This window comes from Erythranthe guttata, chromosome 12 (genome assembly GCF_056151865.1).
Source record: "Erythranthe guttata isolate IM_541 chromosome 12, IM_541, whole genome shotgun sequence".
NCBI lineage: Eukaryota > Viridiplantae > Streptophyta > Magnoliopsida > Lamiales > Phrymaceae > Erythranthe > Erythranthe guttata.
Genome location: NC_142544.1, coordinates 2,373,327 through 2,400,204, shown reverse-complemented (window position 1 = coordinate 2,400,204; position 26,878 = coordinate 2,373,327). Strand labels below are relative to the sequence as shown.

The 26,878-nt window shown below is 36.0% G+C and overlaps 3 protein-coding genes across 4 annotated transcripts; all 3 read left to right on the top strand.

Annotated features, from left to right (window-relative positions):
* Positions 1-1,942: 1,942 nt before the first annotated feature.
* Positions 1,943-9,401, top strand: LOC105953462 (LEAF RUST 10 DISEASE-RESISTANCE LOCUS RECEPTOR-LIKE PROTEIN KINASE-like 1.4). The gene is made up of 5 exons (XM_088826807.1): positions 1,943-2,941; positions 5,634-6,492; positions 7,364-7,396; positions 7,503-7,841; positions 8,292-9,401. The coding sequence occupies exons 1-5, from the start codon at positions 2,069-2,071 to the stop codon at positions 9,170-9,172; spliced, it is 2,985 nt and encodes a 994-aa protein (XP_088682933.1). The 5' UTR covers positions 1,943-2,068; the 3' UTR covers positions 9,173-9,401.
* A 1,960-nt stretch (positions 9,402-11,361) lies between these two features.
* Positions 11,362-11,790, top strand: LOC105953437 (uncharacterized). The gene has a single exon (XM_012977098.2). It carries the CDS (start codon positions 11,362-11,364, stop codon positions 11,788-11,790), a length of 429 nt encoding a protein of 142 aa, XP_012832552.2.
* Positions 11,791-24,556: 12,766 nt separating this feature from the next.
* On the top strand, positions 24,557-26,138 carry LOC105953438 (zinc finger CCCH domain-containing protein 14). Of its 2 annotated transcripts, none has more exons than XM_012977100.2 (2): positions 24,557-25,283; positions 25,512-26,138. In XM_012977100.2, exons 1-2 carry the CDS (start codon positions 24,621-24,623, stop codon positions 25,833-25,835), a joined length of 987 nt encoding a protein of 328 aa, XP_012832554.2. In that variant the 5' UTR covers positions 24,557-24,620; the 3' UTR covers positions 25,836-26,138. The 2 variants fall into 2 exon arrangements, with proteins under 2 accessions (XP_012832554.2, XP_012832553.2); XM_012977099.2 differs by having other exon boundaries at positions 25,509-26,138.
* The last annotated feature ends 740 nt before the right edge of the window (positions 26,139-26,878 follow it).

The following is a 26,878-nucleotide window of genomic DNA, read 5'->3' as shown; positions in this document are numbered from 1 at the left end:
ACACGCGACAGCGGGTTATGAGTAAATTAGTGTCTCGGGTTAATAATCATGAATCATATATTTCATAATTGAGGGGTTTTGGGTGAGCAATTCTTGCATAGGGGGAAGATAAAATCCTAGATCCGTTTTATATTGATATTTTCTCGTGATTCTTTGCTTTCTTAATTAGTTTAATTGTTTAATTGATTTAATTCGACAAACTTGCGTAAGCTGGATAAAAATCATAGTTGTTAGAATTTGGTACTTAGGATTAGATAATTTGAGTATTCCCTGTGGGATCGACATCCGACTCTCACGAGTCCACTTTTACTACTTGTTTGCGATACGTGCACTTGCGTGTTAGGTATTTAGCCCCAACAAATATACAAGGTGATTATGCACATAATAACACATATGCCCATGTAAATATGGGTTTAGTGGATAGTTACTTGCATAGATTTTGGTGTCAAATCATTATGTATACTTCAACGGGTGTAAAATCTTATCGACATGATAAATATTCATATATTCAAGTTTTGCTTGGGTCTCATTTAGTTTGAAGATAAGCTATAATGAATTCAATAATAATTAGGTGATTCACTAAAAAAATGGATAGAACGGATCCTTTATTTTGGTTTACTCAGGGGTTTTCACGCACTCGATAAACTGAGCGAACCAAAAATTCGGTACATGCCAAATACTGAACCGGAAATTTGGTTTGGTATTTGGTATCGTTTTTTTTTTTTTTTGGAATTCTGATATTCGGCACGGTATACGGTATTGATGTCCGGTATATTGTACCGTACCGAATAGCGAAATATTTAACTTATATTTATTTTTTTTCTTTTATTTTAAATCCTCTAAGCATAGCAAATTGTAAAATACTTATACATTGATAATTTTTATATTATTTACAAATTAGCCTCTATTGATAATCACTTTTTGTTTTTAGGTCGATTATTGAAATTTGAATGTCAAATTCAAGAATTAATTGCCAACAAACCTTGACTCTCTACTCTCTCCAAGCGAATCAAGAAATCGAGTGTGATCACTAAATGCATAATTTGGATTGGAATCCCGGGATTGAGATACAGATATTCGCCAGGTCCGATATTGGATCATATGCTGCTCACTCGCTTCTTCCTGCACTGGATCGATGGTTATCTCCAAGTCTCAAATATGGAGTGGTATGAGCACGACTGAAGTGGCTATACATAAAAATCTATTTACGGATCTATATGCTAAACCGTACCGAACCGAATATTCAATTCGGTAAACAGTACAAATTTTTTAATTACCGAAATTCCCGTACAGTTCGGTACGGTTTTACCGAATGAACACCCTTAGGTTTACTCATTAAATTGTATATGGGAAAGATACACTTTTCATCCCTCAATTTTGCACTTATTCCACATTTGGTCCCTCATGTTTACAAAAAGCACATCTAGTCCCTCATGTTTCAAATATTGAACAGTTTTAGTCATTTCCTTCAATTTTCCGTTATTACTAACGGAATCAAGCATCTGCCCGTCACTGCGGGTTAACAGTAAAATGACGGAAATGACCATAAGTGTTAAATTATTGAAACATGCGGGACCAAATATGTTTTCTGTGAACATGAGGAACCAAATGTGAAATTGGTGCAAACTTGAGGGGTGGAAAGTATATTTTTTTCTCAATTGTATATTGTACTTTCTCTTAGGTCAAGCATTCAAGTACGTGCTATTTTATTTGATTTTTAATTTGTATACTATCGCATATATATATATACTTATATATATCTTGCCAATCGAACCAGACACACTAGTCTACAATCCAACGTCAATAATTTTAATTGTGAAGTCAATATAATAATATAAAGTCAACGAATAATTTTCTTGAGAAAGTTTCTCCATTTTCTATATCGCTGTCATGAAAATTACGTGCCAGCTTCGAAGAATTAGCAAAAAAAAAATCAAATTGTAGTTATATTATCTTCATCAAAGCCCTCTCTTCAACCACTGTGACCAAGCCAAACTATATCCTTAAAAATCTTCTACACACAATGCACCCTCACACCATCATTTTGATTTTCTCTCTCCAAAATTAAATGAATACCCTAAAAAAAAGCCCCTTCATCTTCTCATTCCTCCATCTCGTACTCGCCATCAAATTCTTGATTATTCTCCAAGCCCGAAATGGATTGAGTGGGCCCGAAGACATGTACCAGAGCTGCGACAAAACATTCAGCTGTGGCGAAAACATCACCGAAATCGGATACCCTTTCAGGGGAATCTCCGACCCCGAACACTGCGGCCACCCAAATTTCGTCCTCACATGCCATAGTGGTAAAAACAACATAACCAACATCGAAATATCGGGCATGAAATACCGTGTCCTGGAAATAGCACAAGCCACACAGACAATGACTATTGCCAGGGAGGATATAATGAATGAAGCCTGCCCCACGGAAATGAAGAACACAACCTTGGACTACTCGATCTTTGATTTTGCCGCTGTTTACCTGAATGTCACGTTCTTGTACGGATGCCCTCCGCCACATGTTGGGGGTAATTTTGTCAAGGATTCTAATTCATCTATTCCTTGTGGGAATAATGGCGAAGGGGTATATATTACGGGTGGAAGCCAAGGCCCTGGAATGTGTAATAATAGTGTGATAGTTCCAGCGCCTGTGCCTCCTGAAGGAGCAACACAACTTCCGAATATAACGGAATTGGATCGGATAATGCGGCAGGGTTTTTTGGTGAGGTGGAAAATCGGTAGCCAATTAATGTGCAGTTATTGTACGGCGTCAAATGGGCGGTGTGGATACAATCTTGCGAATAATAAGACAGTTTGTTACTGCCCCAACTCGCCGTATGTTTCTGATACTTCTTGCACCATGGCTATGGCAACCTCGCCGCCTGCCAACATGGCACTACCCTCCCCACCACCATCTCCTCCGGGTACTTATACTTCCCACTTTTTCTTTATTTTTTTTCTTAATTTCTAGTTTTGAATTTGATGCAATAATTTTTGTTTTCTAAGTTCCTTGATCAGTTTTGTAGTAAGTGGCGTTTAAGGTTTGGCACGCGAGTATAATAAACATGAATTTTAGAGAATGTACATAATAGATCTCATTAGTTAAGAGTACAAGGGTAAAATTGAAAAAAATACAATTAATTCATCATTGTAACTCTAAACTCATATATACGATAAAATAAAATAAAAATTCTCTAAAGCGAGAGTTTATTTGAAACCAAAAGTGCAGTTGAGAAATAAAGTTTTTGAAAATGTGAATTATAAGAGAGATGTTATATGTATTTGATATGCTATTTATATCCCTTACAAATTTAAATGTAACAAGAAGCCTCTCAAAATTTGCTTATAAGATCAATTTAGGTGAAAATTTGATATGAAATTTGAGTATTATAAATTAAAAGATTAATCTAATTAAACAATACACCATAAGGTTTTGAAAATTTCCCATTTGCCTGAATTGGGATCATTCAAATTTTGGTGTTAGGTAGAATGCAGTCTTTGATTAGTATTAGGTGGATAAGTTAAAACGTGTGTCCCAATGGCTTATTAGTTGGCCGTTGACTCTTGACAAGTACATTACTCCATATTTTAGAGTCAACTGTGGGTGATTGAAAGACAAGTTTGGCTTGATTATATATTTATATTTGTCACCAAAATGAAAGAAACTTTGGTGGACTTGACTTGAATATACTTGATTTTTTTTATATATTTTTTTTGATAATTAACATACTTGATTAATACGTTAGGAACTAATGATTTTATAGATGCTACACTCGATGATCATGCATTATTGATCTATACATAATAATATACAGTCCCTTGTATACGTGTGTTTAGTTGGTAGTTATTTATGTAGATGATACAAAACCATCTTCATATATAGCATCTCATAGGCCAAAACTTATATGCAAGAACAACGACTTGTATGAATTGCATGTATATGTAGGGTTCATTCAACAATTCAATATCCAATTTTACTTTTCTCTTTTCTTGTAATGGAGTTTTGATTTATTTATTTTAAATAAAAAAAAAACTTTCGATTCACTTCAGGGCAACGAGATCTATTTGATAGCCTAACGACAGGGTCGGCTCAAGCCCATATGGGGCCCTAGGCAAATATTTTTTTGGGGGGCCCTTATAATAATTTTTCAATTTAAAATTAAATATTTTTTTGGTATTTTCTTATTTTTTGAACTGCAAATATTAAAATTATTAGATCTTATGTTATATTTTGTATGATTTAGCTTTCATATAAATATTTTTGTTTAGTTTTATGAAAATATACAAAAAAAACGCTAATCATTACACATAATTTAGGGGGCCCTATAGATATTACAGATAGTTTGGGGGGGGGCTAGGCATAGGCCTAACTTGCCTATGCAGTAGAGCCGGCCCTGCCTAACGATGGGAGCAAGGTTCGAAGCCCCAATGTATTATAATGTCATTCTGGTTGAGGCTTTCTTTCCTTATGTTACTAGCTAGTAACTAGTAATAGGACTTTAGGGTATATATATAGCATTTTGAATATTAATAAGATATACATAGTACTGACCATAGTAAGGCTAACCATGTGTGATAAATTCAATTTAGCGACTTTTGACAAGTAGAGTCGAACTTGAGTTATTTGACATAATTTCTCTTGCTCCAATCGCTAGATCATCCCCTACAAGACGTTCTCGATATTTCCCATCATATGAATTTATGTTTAAGGAATAAATGAATTGCTTCGATTTGGATGGGATATATGATTTTCCAAACTTGTTTCAATCTTTATCGAGCTTCAAAATTTGGGCTTGAACTTGATTTTGATTTGTAATCGAGTCGAGCTTTTAATCAAGCCAAACATGAATAAGCTCGAATAATTGATCATATCAAAAATATAATATGACTATACATAGTGCCACGAAAATGGCATGAAACCCAAAGTCCATACATATTCTTGTCCAAATTTGTAGGCGATGAAAAACTCAACCGTGCACACACCCTCTCACTTTCAGTGGACTACGGTTGGTGAACGAGCTGAGCCGACTCGGAAAAAAACTCGAACTCGAGTTTTTCATCTATTTAAAACCTAATCATTACAATTCAATTAAGGGCAAATTGGACATCACCGCCTGTAAATTTCTAATTTTCGCATTTGACCCCCTTAAAATTTTTAAAAGTGAATGTACCCCTTCCAAATGATGTTCTAGTTGCACATTGCCCCGATAGTCCGATGGATTTGGAATTGAGGATTTTTATTGCACATTGCCCCTTTAAATGTTATTTTTATTGCACGTTGCCCCTTAAAAATGTTACTTGTTTTGCACATTGCCCCTTTAAAAGTTATTTTTGTTGCACAATGTCTTCCAAAAATTGGCTTAGAGCAAAGTGCAATCAATATAATATTTCGAAGGGGGAATTTCCATTTTTTTAATTTTTTAGGAGGGGGGAAAAGTGCGAAAAATAGAAATTTATAGGGGCAAAGTGCATTTTGTCCTTAAATTAATGAGGACGAGGATTTCCATCTTCCCCACTCATCACATACTACATTTTTCACACAGTCAAATAAAGGCTGCTGTTTCAAGAATTAAACAATTCTCAATTGTACCACCCTTCAACTTTTCAAAAGCTTAGCCTTCAATCTCTCTTAGCCTTCAAACAATGAACCAAAAAACATGCCCCTTCACTCTATCACAATCACCCCACCAATGCAATTCATTCTCCTCCTCACCGCCGCCGCCGCCCTCCTCACGGCGGCGTACTCCCAACCCACTACCACCGCCACCTACCCCAACTGCCACCGCACCTTCTCATGCGGCGCTATCACCAACGCCACCTACCCCTTCACCGGCGGCGACCGCCCCTCCCACTGCGGCATCCCCGGCTTCTCCCTCACCTGCCGCGACAACACCACCGCCGAGTTCACTCACAACTCACTCACCTACCGAGTTCTCCAACTCAACCAAACTCGGAAATCCCTAACGCTTTCCCGCACCGATCTCTACAACAACACCTGCCCTTCCGATTTCCGCCCCACCACCGCCCTTAACAACACCCTCTTCACCTACGCCGCCCCACAAAACGAAGCCCTAACTCTATTCTACGGCTGCAACACGTCGGAAATCAGCATCGAGCCGCACAATCTCTTCGCCTGCAATTCGACCGGTTTGAATTTCACCGACGCGTATTATTTAATCGGGCCGGTTCCCAGCGACCCGATTTTGAGGATCATATACTGTAGCGTGAATATCAGCGTCCCCGTTTTGAGGTCCGCCGGAGATTCGCTGGCGGCGTCGCGGCTGAGTCTCCGGGAGGCGTTAATGGAGGGTTTCGCTGTGAATTACACCGTCCCGCACGAGAGATTGTGCTCCGAATGCAGTAGATTGGGTGGGCAATGCGGGTTCGATTCGGGTTTGGGTCGACCCGTTTGTATTTGCGGCGATAGGCCTTGTACTTTCACTATAACGTTACCACCGGAAGGTAGCCCGATTGCTCCGGCGCCTTTCGAAGGTATTTTTTTCGTGATTCTTAATTACAATTAAACCTCTATAAATTAATACAGTCGGGACTACAGTGAGTACCGGCAAAATTCTATTAATTTAGTGAATATTAAATTATCGAATTAATAATGTAATACGTTTACACCGAGTCGGGACCAGAATAAAGTATTATTTGTGCGAGGTTAATAATTTATCGAGGTTCTACTGTATGTCTAATGATGTAGGATATAGACGACACTATATGTTCATGCTTTAATCCATCAATTACACTTAGCCCCCATTTTGTTACCAAGATTAACTAAATAGTTGGACTTAATTTGATGTTTGGTATCCCAATAAATTGCCGGGTCGATCCGCCAAAATTATTTAATCATGGCTTATCTTACCTTATCTTGGCTTATCTTGCCTTCTAGTGTGTTTTTTTTGTTGGACATTGCGAGCTCCAATAAAATAATTAGGTTTCATTAGACTATTTAATTTTATCTTGCCAACCAAACGGGGCCTCATAATATAAGTATTATTATGTATTTTTATTAGAGGTGAATAAGATTCCAAATTGCGCCAATTCCAGTCCGAAAATTTACGATTTTTGGAACATTTTCCTAGTTCCAACTTCTGAAATTCCGACTCTCAAATTTTTCTTTTTCTTGGGGAATAAAATATTTTTTTATTGAAAGTGCTAATTCCGATCAGATAATTTCAATTTCCACTCCTGGTTGAGAGAAATAGTTCAAGAGAAACAAAGACCCGCGATAGTGATTACGAGTTTTGATTTCTACATTTTCTAGGCAATGTATTTAATTTCTCTGTTTCTTGATTTCTTTCGTATCGCCATCATTCGATTTTGCCTAATGATTTTTTAATCACGTTGCTTGCTGCAGAAACTGGCCGCAGAAACCCAACACAAGTCATTGGTAAGATCTCATTCGACTGAAATAAAAAGTCGATTTTCTCTCTCCAAACATATTACGCTCGAAAACTAAACGAATACTTATATATCCTCTCCGTATCTATATTCAGCCCTTTCCGTAACTGGAGCAGTTCTTGCCGGTGTTTTCTTCGGATGGTTTGTTTTCTACTGTATTCAACGAAGCAAAAAAAACGTCGATTCGAAATCCGCAATCATTTTGAGCAAGGAAATGAAAAAGGCTCCGTCGAGCAAAGGGTTATTGGCCCCACCTTCACCGAATTTTACGAATAGCATACCTTCGTATCCATCTTCTTCAGTATCGGATCTTGGTAGGGGAAGTTCTTATTTCGGTGCGCAGCTATTCAATTACACGGAACTCGAAGAAGCTACTAACAACTTCGATCCTTCTCGAGAACTTGGAGATGGTGGATTCGGTACCGTTTATTATGGTATGAATACAACAATCCCTTCTTTTTTTTGCATATCGGGGGTGGAAATCGGATTGGAAAACAATTTTGAAAAAATTTCCAAGTTTTTTTGAGAAGTTAAAAATTGATTCTGATTCTTTAAGTTTAGGAAATCATGCTACTTATATATTTTCAGAATATTTTGGAAATCTCAAGATTTTGAAGAAAATATCATTTATCTGATTCTATTATTTAAATATTTTAAAATATAAAAGTATATATAAAATTGTGTTTATTTCTTACATAAATTAATTAAGGCATCATATTAATATTAAAAAATTTACTTCTTTTTTTTGAAAAATTGGAAATTTTTCGGAATACTATTCCGAAACTAAACTGGATCGGAAATCTGAATTTCGAATAATTTTATATATACTTCCCATTCCGATCCAAAAAAGAAATGATACATTTTTTTTAAATTTTTTGAAACAGGGGTGCTGCCAGATGGCCGTGAAATCGCCGTAAAGCGGTTATACGAGAACAACTTCAAGCGCGTGGAGCAATTCATGAACGAAGTCGAGATACTAACTCGCTTACGCCACCAAAACCTCGTCAAACTCTACGGCTGCACTTCCAAACGAAGCCGAGAGCTACTCCTCGTGTACGAGTACATATCCAACGGCACAGTAGCCGACCACCTCCACGGAAAACGGGCCAAATCGGGCCTTCTATCTTGGCCCATTCGTTTGAAAATCGCCATAGAAACAGCCGAAGCACTTTCCTTCCTCCACAAATCGGACACAATCCACCGAGACGTGAAAACCACCAACATTCTTTTAGACAACAATTTTCACGTTAAGGTTGCGGATTTCGGGCTGTCGCGTTTGTTCCCGAACGACGTCACCCATGTTTCAACGGCCCCACAAGGTACACCTGGCTATGTGGACCCTGAGTACTACCAATGCTACAAACTCACCGAAAAAAGCGACGTTTACAGCTTCGGAGTTGTATTAATCGAGCTTATATCTTCGCTTAGAGCGGTGGATACCGACAGGCACAGGCACGATATTAATTTGGCTAATATGGCGGTTAATAAGATTCAGAATCAGACTTTGCATGAATTGGTCGATAAAAGCCTCGGGTTCGAGAAAAACGGTGATTTGAGGAGGATGGTTACTTTGGTGTCGGAATTGGCGTTTCGGTGCTTGCAGCAGGAGAGAGAAATGCGGCCCTCGATGGTGGAAGTTTTGGAGGGTTTGAAAGGGATTGAGAACGAGGATTTGAACGCGCATAAAGTCGAGATTGTTGATATGTCAATGGATGATGATGCTGGTTTGCTGAATGGGTTCGTTACTCCCACCTCACCGGATTAGGGTTCTCGTTGACAAGTGGGCCCCGCGCCTAATTCTATTGGTTGAACTAGGGTTTCGGGTGCTTTAGCGTTTAGCGTTTAGCGAATATGTGTGTGTGACAGTTGAAATGCACAGTGTATGTACCTTCTTGTTTGTTTGGCACATTTTTCTTGTGTCTCAAATGTAAAAAAAAAAAATTATTGATTTTTGGCGACTTTGAAACGAATTATATATGATGGGTTTTACTCGAGTAGTTATTTTACTTATACAGTTGAACCTCGATAAATTAATTATCTCGCTTAAATAATAGTTTCTTCTGGTCTCGACTCAGTAAAAACTTACTAAATTATTAGTTCTATCATTTAATATTTCATTAAATTAATAGATTTTTGTTAGTCCTAACTGTATTAATTTATAGAGGTTTAACTGTATATATTGTAGACAATTGCTTAAATACTGTGGAAAGCGACGTACGATTCAAATAATTCTGCCGATTCTTTTGTTTTCTTCATTTCTCGTGTTTGAAGTCTTTGTGCTACATATTATGTTCACAGTCCGTTACGGCAGGCATATTATTTCAGCGGCACGTGCAGTCAAGAACCTAAAATTTCTTAGTCATTTGATTCTGGATGGGAAAAGTCTTTGGTTATATTTTAGACTCTTTGCTAGACTTAGACATCACCACGACTTGTGACCCGTTTGTTTATGGGTTGGACCCGGTGGGTCAAGGGTCGGTTAATTCCGATCAATAACCGGTTACGAAGCCGGTTAGGGTATTGGTCAACCATCGGTTCAGACGATTTTCAATTTTCTTAGTATATTTTAGAAAAAAATCATTTAAAAAAGGTCGAATTGGAAGTTCGAATCGCCGGTTCAAGCAACGGTCAATTTTTTTTTTTTTTTTTTAATTTTATTTTGAGGGCAATTAGGCCCATGGTACTCTTGTATCCACCCTATAGTGTCCATTACTGCTTATAATATTTTTGTGGTTAAAAATAAAATACAAATTAATTGACTGTACTCTATGATAGATAGTAGGTAGTTTGGTGCTTTCATTTATTTACTTATTTTATTTAACTTTCTTCTAGAACACTAATCCAATATTTCTTTACATCCGACTACAATATTATCTTGACCAACGTAACTTGACCACCACTTACTGATTACGACTTATTTTACTTTTGCCTCGTTTGGTTGGAGAGATTAACCATGATAAACTTGATAATTGAACCTTGCTTGATGGCTGTCCTGGGTCGATAAGGAAAAGTTTTACGCTTAATAATATTGTTTCTTTTACTTTTTTACTTTTTTATGGAAGTTTCAGAATTCGATAAAATAATTAACTTTTTATTAAATTCTTTAATATTACCTGGGTTAATCCTCCTTTGGAATATCAAATATCCAAAATACAAAATTTGACAATTCTATGATGAAAGTTAACACAATGAATAATATAAATTTAAGAAATTAAATATAAGAAATTATATATATAATAGCATATAATCACTAAATTCTATAATCGACTTTATTGACTTGCTGACTTTACAACAATATCTCCTCATTTATAAATACGTAAATTGCACAGCACCCCCTGTAAATTTCGTACTTTACCCCTCAGAATTTTTAATAGTGAATGTTTCCCTTCAAAATGTTATTCTTGTTGCACATTATTCCAATAGCAAACTTCCTGTTAGAGAATATTATATTATGGAAGTCTTGTAATATTAGGATTCTAGTATGATTGAGTTACCTAGATTAGTTAGGATTTAGTTACCTAGTCAGTCGTCGGCCATGGAATATTAGGAGAGTTCTATAATATAATATTCTCTAACACTTCCGATGGATTATTCATCGGAAATGAGTATTTTTGTTGCATGTTGCCCTTTTAAATGTTATTTTTATTACACGTTGTCCTTTTAAAATGTTATTTTTGTTCCATAATGCCCTCAAAAAATTGGCTTATCCGGCAAAGTGCAATCGATATAATATTTCAAATGGCAAATATCTATTTATTAAATTTTAGGGGGGACAGTGCGAAAAACAGAAATTTATAGGGGCCAAAGTGCATTTTGTCCTTTATAAATCTTGCAAAAGTTATCCTCGAATTTCGTCATATTTATATATCTCCCTCCTCTCACACACACAGAAAAAACAGACTATATTTACAGACAAGTCACAAGAGAGAGAGAGAGAGAGAGAGAGGTGTAATAATGGAAATCACACCGTTCAGAGGACAGTGGAGGAGAAAAGCTGGGTACAGCAGAATCTCCCCAACAAACAGAAGAAACGTGAAAACCGCGAGATTCGGAACAGGCAACAGCAGCGGCGGCGGCGGCGGCGGAGGAAAGCGTCCATGGCGGCTGAGAATCGGCCGGAAACTCCGCCTGATGAGGCTGGCGGCGGCGTCGCCCATGAAACTGTGGTACAGATTCAAGAACGCGTACATGAAGATGATGCTCAGCCTCTCCGAGACAGCTGGCACCTCAAACTCCGGCAACGTGTTCGGCACGAAAAGAATCCCTAAAGCTCGAGAAGCAGCTCCAATGGCGTATTCGAGATCGGAGTTCGAAAACAGGCTTGTTCTCGAGATTTATAAATCCATGGTGGCTTCTCTCGAACTGGGTTACAACAAAAAATAGCGTGTTAATTAATTAATTAGCTGATCACTGTTATAAGTTAGCCTAATCAATCGGAGCTTTTCGTGGTTTATGGATCATATGATAAATCATCAAGGTTAACTAACTTTTGGGGAGATGAAGCATAATAACTGTGTTAATGGAAATTTACCGTTTTCATCCCTCAAGTTTGTAACGATTTTACATTTGGTTCCCTATGTTCGCAAAAAACACATTTGGTCCCTCATGTTTCAATAATTTGAAATTTTTGGTCATTTTCCTAAATTTATTATTAGTCCGTCAGTTACGACAATGATGGGTACACGTTTGATTCCGTTAGTTTTAATGGATAATTGACGGAAATGACTTACAATGTTAAATTTTTTAAATATTGTGATCAAATGTATTTTTTGTGAACATAGAGATCATATATGGAACCGGTGCAAACTTGAGAAATGTAACCTGTATTTTTCTCATTGTGTTCATGTTGTTGATGGTTGATTCTCTTCATGTGTGAAATTATTTTTTCACTTGATTTTACAAGGTATTTAATTGGGAAAATTACAGTTTCATCCCTCAAATATGCACCGATTTTACATTTGGTCCCCATGTTCACAAAAAAATATATTTGGTCCCTCATGTTTCAATAATTTAACGCTTTTGATTATTTTCATCAATTTATCGCTACTCCACCAGTTAAGGAAGTGATGGGCACACGTTTGATTCCGTTAGTACTAACGGAAAATTGACAAAAATAACTTAAAATGATAAATTTTTGAAACATGAGGGACCAAATGTATTTTTGTGAACATATGGGACCAAATATAAAATCAGTGAAAACTTGAGAGACCAAAACTGTATTTTTCCCGTATTTAATTTTATAGTATTTTCTTATTTTGCTCATCTAAATATTATGGGTAAATTACTGCCAGCCCTGAGATAATGTTAAATCACGAAAAACTCTCTCATATTTGGACAATTACAACCACCCGTCCCAATTATGAATCTTCTTATACGGCAATCTTTGCGGTGTCAAATTTAGTGGAATCTTATAGAGTATGGGGAATATTCTTCATTTTATACCCATATATTTTACCCCATTCGAGCTCCATATTTTGAAACAAGATGATCATAAGATGCATTTTTTTTGATTTTAAGATATCAGATTGTGGTGCATCAAAAACTACATTTTTGCACAAACACAAGTATACAATAAAGAACATTTTATGGAATCTAAAAGATGATGTTGAATTTGACACCATTAGGGTAGACATTTAAGAAGATTCATAGTTGAGGGGTAGTTGAAATTACCCAGACATGATGGAGTTTTTTTTCTCGTAGTTTGACCTTTACCTCAGGAGTTGGCATTAATTTAACCAAAAAGAGAGCAAAAGAAAAACTCACATATTCATTAAAACAACAATTTTTGTTTGTTGCAATATCTTAGAAATAGTTGTCTTGTATAGCATTAAAATAAGTGATGATGCATCAAATTATATGCCTCACAAGCCATGTATTTATTTAATATGCATATATATTTTTCAAGTTTGATTGGCCTTGCAATACACCTAAGCACTTACGCATGCTAAAATAATATAGTACTGAATCCGAGGGACAATTTTGTCAATACACTCAATTTTTTGAATTTTGTGACATGTATTTAATTATATCTTATCTTCAACGATTTAATAATGTACTATTAAGACGAATGACGAAGAACCGTAACAAGAAAATCTCGTGAGATTTTGTTGAGGTATTTTGTAGGGGTGGAAAAAATCGAACTCATCAGATCGGAATTAACACGTTCGGAAAAACTTCATTTTATTTTTTATTTTTTATTTTTGAAAAATTAACTCCAGTTTCATTCTTCAAAGAAAATCGAAACTCAAAATTTTGAAAATTGTAATGAAAAATCTACTTCCAAAATCTCCGGAATTCAAATGTTTTAATTTGTATTCACTTATAAATTAATACATAATAGTTGATATAATGAATACAATTATTGATTTTTTGGAAATTAAAACCAGTTTGAAATTTAGTCAAAACATTTGTCGTTTCGCTCGCGGGGTTTGTAGACCCAATATTCAAAAGATGCCTTATTTATTCTAGAAGGTGTGCATGTTGAGTTGTCCTCTATGGTACATTTTTTTCAATCCGAGAAAAACATTCTACGGCCGTGTGTTTGACTATTGGGATTCGAACGGTTGCACGCAACATTCCGGTCATCCTCTGAAGTAAGATTAAGTTACAAAAAAGTTCTCTTGTTTACGTAATTACCAGTGTTCTAAATATCGGTTGTGGTGGCCGATATATATTCGGCCGCCATATCGGTGGCGGGCATAAACCTTTACGATATTTGTGTGGCGGTTTTGAAAATCGGTTTTTTGACGGTGAGGCGGTCCGAGGCGGTTTCTGGCGGGTCAAACCGATATTTCGGGTCAAACTTCTAGCGATATATAGGAAAAATAATTTTTTTTCTAATTTTATTTATTTATTTTTTATTACAAGGAAAATAGGGTGTTTATCTTTATTTTTACTTTATTTTCAATTCCAACCCATCATCTCTTTCAATCAAACCCAAATTCACCGACCCCGTAAAAAGAACCTGGCCTAAAAATAAAAACATTTAGAACGATGAGGAGAGAATATTCAAGTTCTAAATGTTAAACTTTTGTTATGTGATTAGATTATATAAACGATGAGGAGAGAATCAAGTTCAATTTTTTTATATGTTTTAAGTATTAACAAATAATATATAATATTTAGAAATATATTACACTAAATCTAAAAGTCGATTTATTTCCTATTAATCACCGCCGCGCCGATTTATCGTGTGGCGGTCCCTAACCGCCTCGAACCCGATAACCGATATTTAGAACCTTGGTAATTACAGCCACTCCCCTCAACTATGTATTTCCTTACACGTTCACTCTTACGTTGTCAGATTTATATGGGGGTGTTCATCTTGTTGATAAACCGACCAACCAACCAAAACGAACGAAAATTCGATACATGCCGATTATTGAACCAGTAATTCGGTATGATATTCAGTTATTATTATTATATATATATATATATATATATATATATATATATATATATATATATATATATATATATATATATATATATATATATATATATATATATATATATATATATATATATATATATATATATATATATATATATATATATATATATATATATATATATATATATATATAATTCTAGTTACGTTTAGATACTAATATTTCATATACAAACATATAGTATCTAAACGTAACTAGAATTAATTAATTCTTTTTAAAATTCAACAATTTTTTTAAATATTTTTAATAAAATTTCGATAATTTGGTTATTTACCGAATTGTATGATAAACGGTATGAACATTTGGCGTACTAAAATTTCGGTACGATTTTACCGAATGAACACCTCTAAATTTACCAACTGGAAGGGTTTATTTCGTAAGACAATACATAGTTGATGGGTGGTTGTAATTATGCAAACAAGATGGGTTTTTTCGTAATTTAACCTTACCTCAGGGGGTGTTGTAATTTTCCTGTATTTATTTGTAATTTGTAACAATGTGTTTGCAAAAACTTATAGAAATAGATTATAATTTTTTTTTCATAATCTATATTTAAGTACTTGTAAAATTAGTTATTGTTTTTACTTCTAGGGATTTTTGTGATAAAGTCCCCAACCATATACATTTATTATTCTAGGTTTAGGGGTTATATCTCTTTCACCAATAAGCCCATCCCTTTAATATTTATTATAAATAAAGGAAACATTCATGTATATCCCAATATTACCCTCAACCCTTTATACCCAATTTTTAATATGCTCCAATATCATCCTTAACTTAATTTAACCTCAATTTGACCCCAAATTTCACAAATTATTCAATTTTGAGCCCAAATTTTTTTTTCCAAATTTTTTTTTTCAATTTTTTTTTTCGGCCGAATTCCGGCGTTGACTTTTCATTTTTTTTTTCTTCTTCCGAATTTTTTCGCCGGTTTCCGGCGTTGACTTTTTCGTTTTTTTTTTCTTTTTTTTTCCTTTTCTTTTTTCTTCTCTTTTCTTACGGATTTTTTCGCCGGTTTCCGGCGTTGATTTTTTTTAGAATTTTTTAAGTATTTTTTTTTTTTTTTTTACGTCCGTCGCTAAACGTTGACCGTAATTGTGCTGTCACTGACAGTAAATTAATGTAATTATACTGTCAATGATAGTTAATTAACGTAATTATACTGCCGTTGACAATACATTTATGTAATTGTTCTGCCGTTGACAGTAAATTAACGTAATATTATTATTTTTTATTTTTTGTTATTTTTTTTATTTTGTTTGATTTGTTGACAAGTCAACGTAATTATATTACTGTCGTTGACAGTAAAATAACTGTAAACACAATAATATTACTTTCAACAACATCAATATTATTATTTTTTTGGGGTTTTTGCTTTGTTTGAATTATTCACGGAGTAACGTAATAATAGTACTGTCTATTATTGTAATATTACTGTAAACACAATAATATTACTGTGGTTGACGGTAATATTACTGTTGTTATAGTAATATTGCTGTCAACCACATCAATATTATTATTTTGTTTGTATTTTTTTTGTTTGTTTGAGTTATTCACGGAGTAACGTAATAATATTACTGTGGTTGACGGTAATATTACTGTTGTTATAGTAATATTACTGTCACTCACAGTAATATTAATTCTTTTGGCTTTTTATTATGTTTACATTTGTTGAACGATCAACATAGGAATATTACTCTATTACACAATAATAATGAGTTTTGTTGTGTTAATATTACTGTGCTAGAGATTAATATAGCAATTTTACTGTGTTAAACTGTAGTTTAGTTAATTTTACTGTGTTTAACAGTAAGATAGTTAATATTACTATCAATCACATCAATATTGTTGTGTAAACGAAAAAAAAAAGTTACAGAAAGAAAGAAAATAAGAGAAAAAAAAATAAAAAATAAATGAAAAGTCAGCGCCGGAATCCGGCGGGAAAAAAAAAGTTTTTGAAAAAAAAAAATTTGGGTCAAAATTGAATAATTTGTGAAATTTAGGGTCAAATTGAGGTTAAATAAAGTTAAGGATGAAATTGGAGCATATTAAAGTATGAGGGGTTATTTTAGTCCTTTACAAAAATCTGGACCATGTGTGGACTTATTGGTAAATGAGTTTTTTGTCTTGATCTCTATATAAATAAATACCCATTGATGGACTTATTTGTAAAGACTGTTAGCTACTGTATTAGTGAGTAGTTTATTTAATTACGTATTAGTAGGTAGTTTAAATTATGTTAGTGGGTCAGTTATTTAGTTCATGGTGTTAGTGTTTTAGTGGATTATTAAGTGGGTTAGTGGGTCCTTATTTTATGTTTGTGTATGCCTATATAAAGGCTATTTCCATTGAAGTATTAAGAGTATATTGCAGCAGTTCCCTTCATCCCTTTGTTTTTCATTATTATTATCTTCTTTATTTACTATCAGTGGTATCATCGGGTGAGGTCCAAAAATTAAAAAAATTGAGTGAGAGTTGTTCCAACAGAAAGAGAGAAAAGAAAGGTGAGAGAAACAAAAAGAGAGAAAAATAAGGTGAGGGAAACAAAAAAAAGAGAAAAATACGTGATATACTTCCTTTGAAAAAGCTGTAGCTTTATCATTCATGGGTTCTGAAAATAATTTTGTGCAGGCAGCCATTCCACACTTTGACGGTCATTACGACCACTGGAGCATGTTGATGGAGAATTTTCTGCGATCCAAAGAATATTGGCCAATCGTAGAAACTGGTGTTGGAGAACCTGGAAATGTCGAAACTTTGACGAAAGGTGAAAAAACAGACTTGGAAGCGAGACGGCTGAAAGATTTAAAGGCGAAAAATTATCTCTTTCAGGCGATTGATCGTCCCATCTTGGAAACTATTCTTTGCAAAGAAACTTCCAAAGATATTTGGGATTCCATGAAGAAGAAATATGAAGGCTCGACGAGGGTGAAGCGTGCACAGCTTCAAGCCTTGAGAAGGGATTTTGAAACACTCCAGATGAAAGATGGAGAATCAGTCACTAGCTATTGTGCTAGAACTATGGAGATCAGCAACAAAATGCGTTTCCATGGCGAGAAGATGGGAGATGTCATTATCGTGGAGAAGATATTGCGTTCCCTAACACCAAAATATGATTATGTTGTATGTTCCATTGAAGAATCAAAGGACATAGACGCACTTTCTCTCGATGAATTGCAAAGTTCATTGTTGGTCCATGAGCAAAAGATGAACCGAGGTTCAACAGTAGAGGAGCAGGCCTTAAAGGCTTCTACTAATACTCATTTCTCTAATTATAGAGGAAGGGGTAGAGGTAGAGGAAGGGGAGATCGAGGTGGAAGATATGGAGGAGGAAGAAGAGATCGAGGCGGTAGAGGTAATATGAACGTTAGAGCAAACAATGACCAGTTTCACAGTAAAGGAAACGGTCGAGATGGTGACAAGTCTAAAGTCGAGTGCTTTAGATGTCATAAATTTGGTCATTATCGCTCGGAATGTTATACCAGGCTGCCTATCGACAAGGAAGAGAAGTCAAATTTTGTTGAAAACAAAGAAGGAGAAACTTTGTTAATGGCGGTTCAAAGTGAAAAAGAACCGGAGCCGAGTGTTTGGTATGTGGATACGGGCTGCAGCAACCACATGAGTGGAAGTAAGTCTTCTTTTACTCGTTTAAATGAAGATTTTCATTCTACTGTCAGTTTTGGAGATTTCTCTACTGTGAATGTGATGGGAAAAGGTGATGTGAATATACGAACCAAGAATGGTTATGTGGAAACAATCTCTAATGTCTTGTATGTTCCAGACTTGAAAAATAATTTGTTAAGTGCTGGTCAATTGCAAGAAAAGGGTTATGTTATTACTATTCAGAATGGTGCTTGCGAAATTTATGATCCGACGAGAGGAGCTATTGCTATTGTTCAAATGAGTTCAAACAGGTTGTTCCCTTTAAAGATTGAGACTCTTCACACCTGCTTGATGGTCGAAGTGAAAGATCCTTCTTGGTTGTGGCATTTTCGATATGGTCACTTGAGTTTTGGGGGATTAAAAACTCTTCGACAAAAGAATATGGTAACCGGTCTTCCCCAAATCTCAGCTCCTTCTCGAATTTGTGAAGAATGTATTGTCGGCAAACAACATCGTTCCCAATTTCCTAAAGGGAAGTCATGGAGGGCGAATGGAATTTTGGAGTTGGTTCATTCTGACATTTGTGGGCCGTTGAAACCAATTTCGAATGGAGGTAAAAGATACTTAATTACCTTCATTGACGATTTTTCCCGAAAAACTTGGGTTTACTTTTTACAGGAAAAATCTGAAGCTTTTAGTGCATTTAAAAGCTTTAAGGCTCGGGTGGAAACTGAGACGGGCGAAACGATCAAAACTCTTCGAACTGATCGTGGCGGTGAGTATTGCTCTACAGACTTTGGTGTTTTTTGTGAAGCTCGAGGCATTAGAAGAGAGCTCACAACTGCTTACACACCACAACAAAATGGCGTATCGGAGAGGAAAAATAGAACTATCCTCAATATGGTTCGAAGCTTGCTGGTAAAAGGAAGGATTTCGAAATATTTTTGGCCCGAAGCTGTAAATTGGAGCGTTCACATCTTGAATAGAAGCCCTACTTTTGCTGTTCGAGATGTGACACCGGAGGAAGCGTGGAGTGGAAGGAAACCGTGTGTTGATCATTTCCGAATTTTCGGTTGCATCGCATATGCGCATGTCCCAGATGAGAAGAGAAAGAAGCTTGATGATAAATGTGAGAAGTGTGTCTTTCTAGGTGTTAGTGAAACATCAAAGGCGTACAAATTGTTCAATCCAACGACAAAGAAGATTGTAATCAGCCGAGATGTACTCTTTGATGAAGAAAGGACTTGGGATTGGGATAGGCAGCAGCCTACTCAAGTTCTATGTGATAATGATGTTGAAGAAACATCACCGATGCTCGACAATTCAGGAAACGATACTCCTATAGCTGCTGAAATCTCGCCAGAAGAAGAGAGTAGTTCCAATGCCGATTCTCGTCGGCGAATTCGGAGAAGGCCTGCATGGATGGAAGATTATGAGGTAACGGGATTTGATACAGATGATGATGCAATTACTCATTGCATTATTTGCAGATTGTGATCCAACAACCTTTGAAAGTGCCATCAAAGAAACAAAATGGCAGCAAGCAATGGATGCCGAAATTGAAGCTATCGAAAGAAACGGTACGTGGGAGTTGACTGATCTTCCAGAAGGGCAGAAAACCATTGGTGTAAAATGGGTTTTTAAGACGAAGCTCAAAGAAAATGGTGAGGTGGACAAGCATAAGGCGCGATTGGTTGCTAAGGGATACAAGCAAGAATATGGAGTTGATTACACAGAGGTGTTTGCTCCAGTTGCAAGGCATGACACGATCAGAATGGTGATTGCATTAGCGGCGCATAATTCTTGGCCTATATTTCAGCTTGATGTCAAATCGGCATTCTTGCACGGAAACTTGAAGGAGAAGGTATTTGTCGATCAACCCCCTGGTTATGTTATGGTTAATAATGAGCATAAAGTCTATCGATTAAAAAAAGCTCTTTATGGACTTAAACAAGCTCCACGAGCTTGGTATAGTCGCATTGAGGCTTATTTTCTAAAAGCTGGTTTTCAAAAATGTCCTTACGAGCATACTTTATTTGTTAAAGTTGGAGAAAAAGGTGAAATGCTCATTGTCTGCTTGTATGTCGATGATCTCATATTTACTGGAAATTGTGATATCATGTTTAAAGAATTCAAGAAATCTATGATGGATGAGTTTGAAATGTCTGATCTTGGTAAGATGCATTATTTTCTTGGCATAGAGGTGGTGCAATGTGATAGTGGAGTTTTTATATCTCAAAAGAAATATGTGCGAGATATGTTGGATAGGTTTCGGATGACGGATTGCAATCTCGTGACTACTCCAATTGAGTTTGGCTTGAAGCTAAACAAAGATCGTGAAGGAAAGAAGGTGGAGAGCACACTTTACAAGCAAATTGTTGGCAGTTTAATGTATTTAACTGCTACAAGACCGGATATTATGTACTCAGTGAGCCTCATAAGTAGATACATGGAGAATCCAACTAAGATGCATATGTTAGCGGCCAAGAGAATTCTTCGTTACTTGCAAGGCACCAAGGAGTTTGGATTATTCTACAAGAGAGGTGCAAAGTCGAATTTGCTTGGTTTTACTGACAGCGATTATGCAGGAGATCAAGATGATAGGAAGAGCACTTCGGGTTACATTTTTATGTTGGGCACAGGGGCTGTTTCGTGGTCTTCTAAAAAACAGCCAATTGTTACTTTGTCGAGTACCGAAGCTGAATTTGTTGCTGCTACAGCTTGTGCTTGTCAAGCTATTTGGTTTAGAAGAATTCTTGAAGTACTTCAGTTCAAGCAAGGAGAAGCTACCACGGTTTTCTGTGATAACAATTCAGCGATCAAGTTATCGAAGAATCCCGTTCTACATGGAAGAAGCAAGCACATCGAAGTGAAGTATTATTATTTGAGAGATCTCTGCAGTGATGGAACAATTGAACTGGAATTCTGCAGAAGCGAGGAGCAGCTCGCGGATATCTTTACTAAACCTCTAAGGTTGTTCCCCTTTCAAAATCTAAGGAAGCTGATGGGCGTGTGTACTATGAAAGATCTGGAAAACGAAAGTGGCTAAACTAAAACTTCAAAGTTTTGAGTTTAAGGGAGGGAATGTTAGCTACTGTATTAGTGAGTAGTTTATTTAATTACGTATTAGTAGGTAGTTTAAATTATGTTAGTGGGTCAGTTATTTAGTTCATGGTGTTAGTGTTTTAGTGGATTATTAAGTGGGTTAGTGGGTCCTTATTTTATGTTTGTGTATGCCTATATAAAGGCTATTTCCATTGAAGTATTAAGAGTATATTGCAGCAGTTCCCTTCATCCCTTTGTTTTTCATTATTATTATCTTCTTTATTTACTATCAAAGACCCCTTACTTCTATTAAAAAAAGTTGTTTAAAAGCTATTTTTGTAAAAAACCACTTGGAATTCTTTTGACTAGATTCCAAGCGACAATGATGTGGCAACGTTCTGATGCGAATAACAGTGGACTACCGGAGAAGAAATTTGTCAGGCGGTGGTGATGCGGCGGCAATCAGGTGAAGAAGAGATTAAGAGAGTAGGAAATATGTTTTAAAAGAAGTCTGAAGAGTGAAGAGTGATGGAAGCGTGTTGTGGTTGTGGGCGACTACTGATGAACATAGTTTACGTGATTATGATTTATGATTAGTAATATTTAGATGTCTATATTTTAATATAATAACTAATATATAAATAATATCATGAAGGGCGGCGGGTCTATGGGCGGGTACCTACAAACCCGTCCTCGTACTCGGTAAAAAAAATAAAAAATCATCCATCCCTGCCCCTTATTTTTTCAAGGCAAATACTCGAGAATTTCGTGTCGGAGCTAGGTGGAAATTCATCAGGTCGGATCAAATTACCATCCCTAATGTTTACGGGCCTTTGAAAAAGAACTCAATTCTCTGTTTAGCAAATTGGGCCGTATTTCTCACAATAATCCTAAGTCCATCCTTTAATTAATAATCCTATTATAAAACAATGAATATTATATTAGTTTAATTTCAAATATATTCATTCATTAGTTTTTGGGAACGGCTAAAACAAATACCGTTTTTTTCTCACTTCAATACCACTAATAGAAAAATAAAAAGATCAATAGGTAATGACGTTAATACCCTTAATAAAATCAATGCCACGCAAATTTTGTGTGTGATATTGATTTTCATTAAGGGTAATATTGTCATTACCTATTTATTATGAATTTATTTTTTATTTTTTATGTTGTTGGTATTGAAGTAAGAAAAAATCGGGATTTGTTTTAGCCACTCCCTTAGTTTTTCTTGTTTTTAATTTTATGATTAAAAATTAAAGAGAAAATGATGAATACAAATTCTTACAGACACATTTATGATGGTGTACGCAAAAACTTTTAAGAACAACAGATTATAAACTTGTTTTGACTTATAATCTATTCCGAAGTGTTTGCAAACACACAATTTTCACTTTTACTATTCTTGAAACATATTGAAACACTTTTTTTTTTTGATAATTATATTGAAACACTTTAATAAGTCGTACCAGTGCAAACAAATCGGCTCAACTCGAAATGGAGGAACCAATTCACCCCAACGGCTTTACAGTGCAAAAATTGTGAAAATGTTCAATGCAATTTTTCACTTACTGCACCAATTGGACCAAATCGAGATGGGCTTCGGAAAGATGAATTCATTGGGTAGCCGGCCCATTTCCTAATATTTTTAGCCCATCAACAAATTATAGTAATTTGGTAGCACTTAGGTCCAACATTGAGCTAAATTGAAAGTTTGACTCAACTTTTAATCAATTTTTGCTACAAGGTTTACTGATAATCACTAACTTCTTATTGCGAACCATATTTTGAAAAACATCACATCCATCTTTCCTGCATGAACAACATGAAGAAAAAGAAAAAAAAAGAGATACATCATAGACAAAAGACCCTTTTCTCATAAACTAATAAGTATTTGGTAAATAAATTTTTTTAATCCCAAAAATGTGAACAAACATGCAAAAAGTTGAAAAGGAAAACAACCCATCCATCCATAGGAATGAATGTTTTTTTCCCCTCGTATCGATGTTGATTGTTGCCCGAATATAATAAAATTAGTTAGAGTTGTAGTAAAGAAGCAACTATAGTCTAATATATATATCCCAATCATGAACAAGGGGTAAACATCATACATTATGGGTTTTGTAGAATCGAAAATCTGGTGAAATATACCATGTAATTTTAGATTATCGATTTACATTAATAGTACACACATCTATATATATGATCAGTGGATAATTATTTTTGTAGATATACAATTTAAATCACATAGTGTATTTCATCGGATGTGGCATTTCACAAGGCATACATTCTTTTCATTTCATTGGGTCAAATATTGTATACACACATGTACACAACTATCAAATAATTTACGTGCATGTATTCCACATTTTTTATAGTAGTTTTGGAAATTAAATATACCAAAAATACATCATTATTTTCGAACAAGTCAATAAAAAAAAAATCATTTTTTCACTACTTCAATTAAGAAACATTTCTCAAATATTTATCCCGGAACGGTGTATATTTTGTATCAAATAAAGATTTAATCGAATTATTCATTTTGATTTAATAATGTATCTTATATTTTATTTTATATGCTTTTCGTAATTATATATTTTATTTTTCTAGCTATTAGTTCATTCCGAGTGCTTCATTACATTATATTTATTTATGATTATAATACGAATGTTTTTATTTTTTCATCTTTCCATCAAATTGAAATAAAATATTTTTATTTAACAAAACAAATAAAATTATATATTTTCCACGGGACTAAGGAACTTCAACTAACCGCATAATTGGGCACTGTAGGCAGGAAACTGTCGCATTCTTTCTGTTAGGCTTTTCCCTCTTAACGATTTTAGATCTAATAGCCTGTCCCCCCACCAGCAAGTTTTTCCCCGCCAAAATTTCAATTCCAAGCAATTCACTCCGACCGTACATCTACCTTCGTTCAATTCCGATCTACGGTCTAGATTGTTCTCCACTGTAACCCTTCTGTAGACGCGCACACATCAGATACTTTCTTCCCACGCTTTATATTTTCTGCTGCCTGTTTGTTTGCGTTTATTCACAAATTAAATTCCAATTTCAACCTTTCTTCTTCCCCACTGAAATCCGTCGTCTGCAAAAATGCAAAAGGAGAACGTTTCGTACGATTCCATAATTACTTCCTCCGCCGCCGCCGCCGATAAATCCTCAGCCTCCGCGGCGTCGATGCTGCACTTCTCCGGCGGCAATCCGTTTCTCTCCCCCAATTCACCGACCTACGTGAACTCCGACGCCTCCTTGTACACCTCGCTCTTCCAGAACTACTCCCCGTCGGAAAACGCCTCGTTCGACGGCGGAGATACCGATCGCCGCCTCCACGACGCCAGCCGCGTCCTCGAGTACCAGCAGCTCTACAACGACTACACACTCTGCCTCGCTCAGCTCTGCGATTCCGTCGAAGAGGTGGAAGCGCTCCGCCGCGAGAATGATTCCCTCCGCCTCTCCAATGCGGATCTCTCCCATCGAGTCGCCTTGCTTTTCTCCCGCGATCGGCTTCTCTCCGGCTTCAACCGCCTCAACCTCGGCTCCACCTCAACCGCCGCCGCGCCGCCGCGCGCGGCGGCGGCTCACATCGCAGCAACTCAACCTCTCACCGTACGCAATCGCGTCGAGCGGAAGGGAACTGAAAGAGTTACGCTTCCAAAGAGCATTTCCGTGCGATCCAGTGGTTATCTGAAGATGTCTCGACCGATTTCCGACGCGACTGAGAATAAAGCCCTACTGAGTCAACCCGCTGCTGCATCGGTGAGTCAATTAGATCTCTGGCGATTCATTTCCGTTTCCAAATGACGCTGAATGATTTCCCCTTTCTAAATTGCTGATTCAATAAATTTTAATTTCTCTCAACAATTTTTGGTGCAATTTGTATTTTTCAGATTTGAATATCAAAATCCAATTTACTTGAAACTGATGCTACAGTAGTTGAAATTATAATTAAATTTGGGTGGTATTCTCTGTGATCACGTGCAGCAGAGGGTGTATGTACCAGCAGGATCCAAAAAGGAAGAACCACTGGAGCTGGATGTATACAACCAAGGAATGTGGAAAACCGAGCTCTGCAACAAATGGCAGGAGACCGGCGCGTGTCCGTACGTCGACAACTGCCAATTTGCCCATGGAATCAAAGAGCTCCGGCCGGTGATCAGGCACCCACGCTACAAGACAGAGGTCTGCCGCTTGTTGCTCGCCGGAGGCAGCTGCCCGTACGGCCACCGCTGCCACTTCCGCCATTCTCTCACTGAGCAGGAGCGCCTCACGGCAGCGGCACCACCACCACCACCACCACTACCTCGTTGATGTATCAATTTGGTGAGTAATAAGAAATCGAAAATTCCTTGATTCAATTTTGGGGATTAATTAAAATTGGGTACTTGTAAAGTGGTTGATCCTATAATTAATTTCATTTTTGAGTGATGCAATACTTTCATCAAATATTCGGTATAAAATTTTGCTATTGGTGGAGATCATTTTTATTTTATTTTTTCTTAAATATATATACAACTTAGTAAATATTTACACATTTGGAGTAAGTCATATGTTGCCGAAAGCTATTGTAATATCGTTGTTAATATTTTGTCACTATTTTTATATTTTTGGATTGATTACAATGTTGTTTATTTAATTTATGAAATGTGATTACTTCTCAAATATATTTCTCAAACCTTGAAAAAAAATAATAAAAAAATAAATAAATTAATTAGTAGTAACTAATGTTGACAGATTAATGATATACGATTAACAATCACAAAGCAGTCAATGCAAACTTCTTAGATTTCTTTCTTACTGATGGTAATGGGACGAGCATGGGGCGGATTTTGCAATCCCGTTTCAAAATCCCCATCCCCGTCGGCCATCCCCATTCCCGTCCCCGTGAAATATTATGCGGGTCCCACTAAAATCCCCCTACTTATATAAAACGGGGCGGGAATGCAGAGCAGGTATAGCAAAATCGTTTCTCACCCCCTACCCCATTTAAAATTATGCATGAATTCCCATACCCGCCCCATATTTTTTGGGGCGGAAAATACTCGCTATTTTTCAAGGCGGGGCGGGGCGGATACTCAACGGGATGTGTCGAATTCCCATCCCTATTCTTTCTTACATAGCTTTCTTCTTCGAAGGATATGTTTTTTGTCACCAACAACCGTTTGGTACGGTGATGCTTATTGGCCCTAGCCCCTAAGTGCACTTCCAAAACAAACTACCAACAAATTAAGTCAAATAATGTACAATATCATATATATATATATATATATATATATATATATATATATATATTATTTCCCTAAGTGCAGCTTTGTGTTCGTGATACATAGTTATGTTATTTAATAGGTAACAAT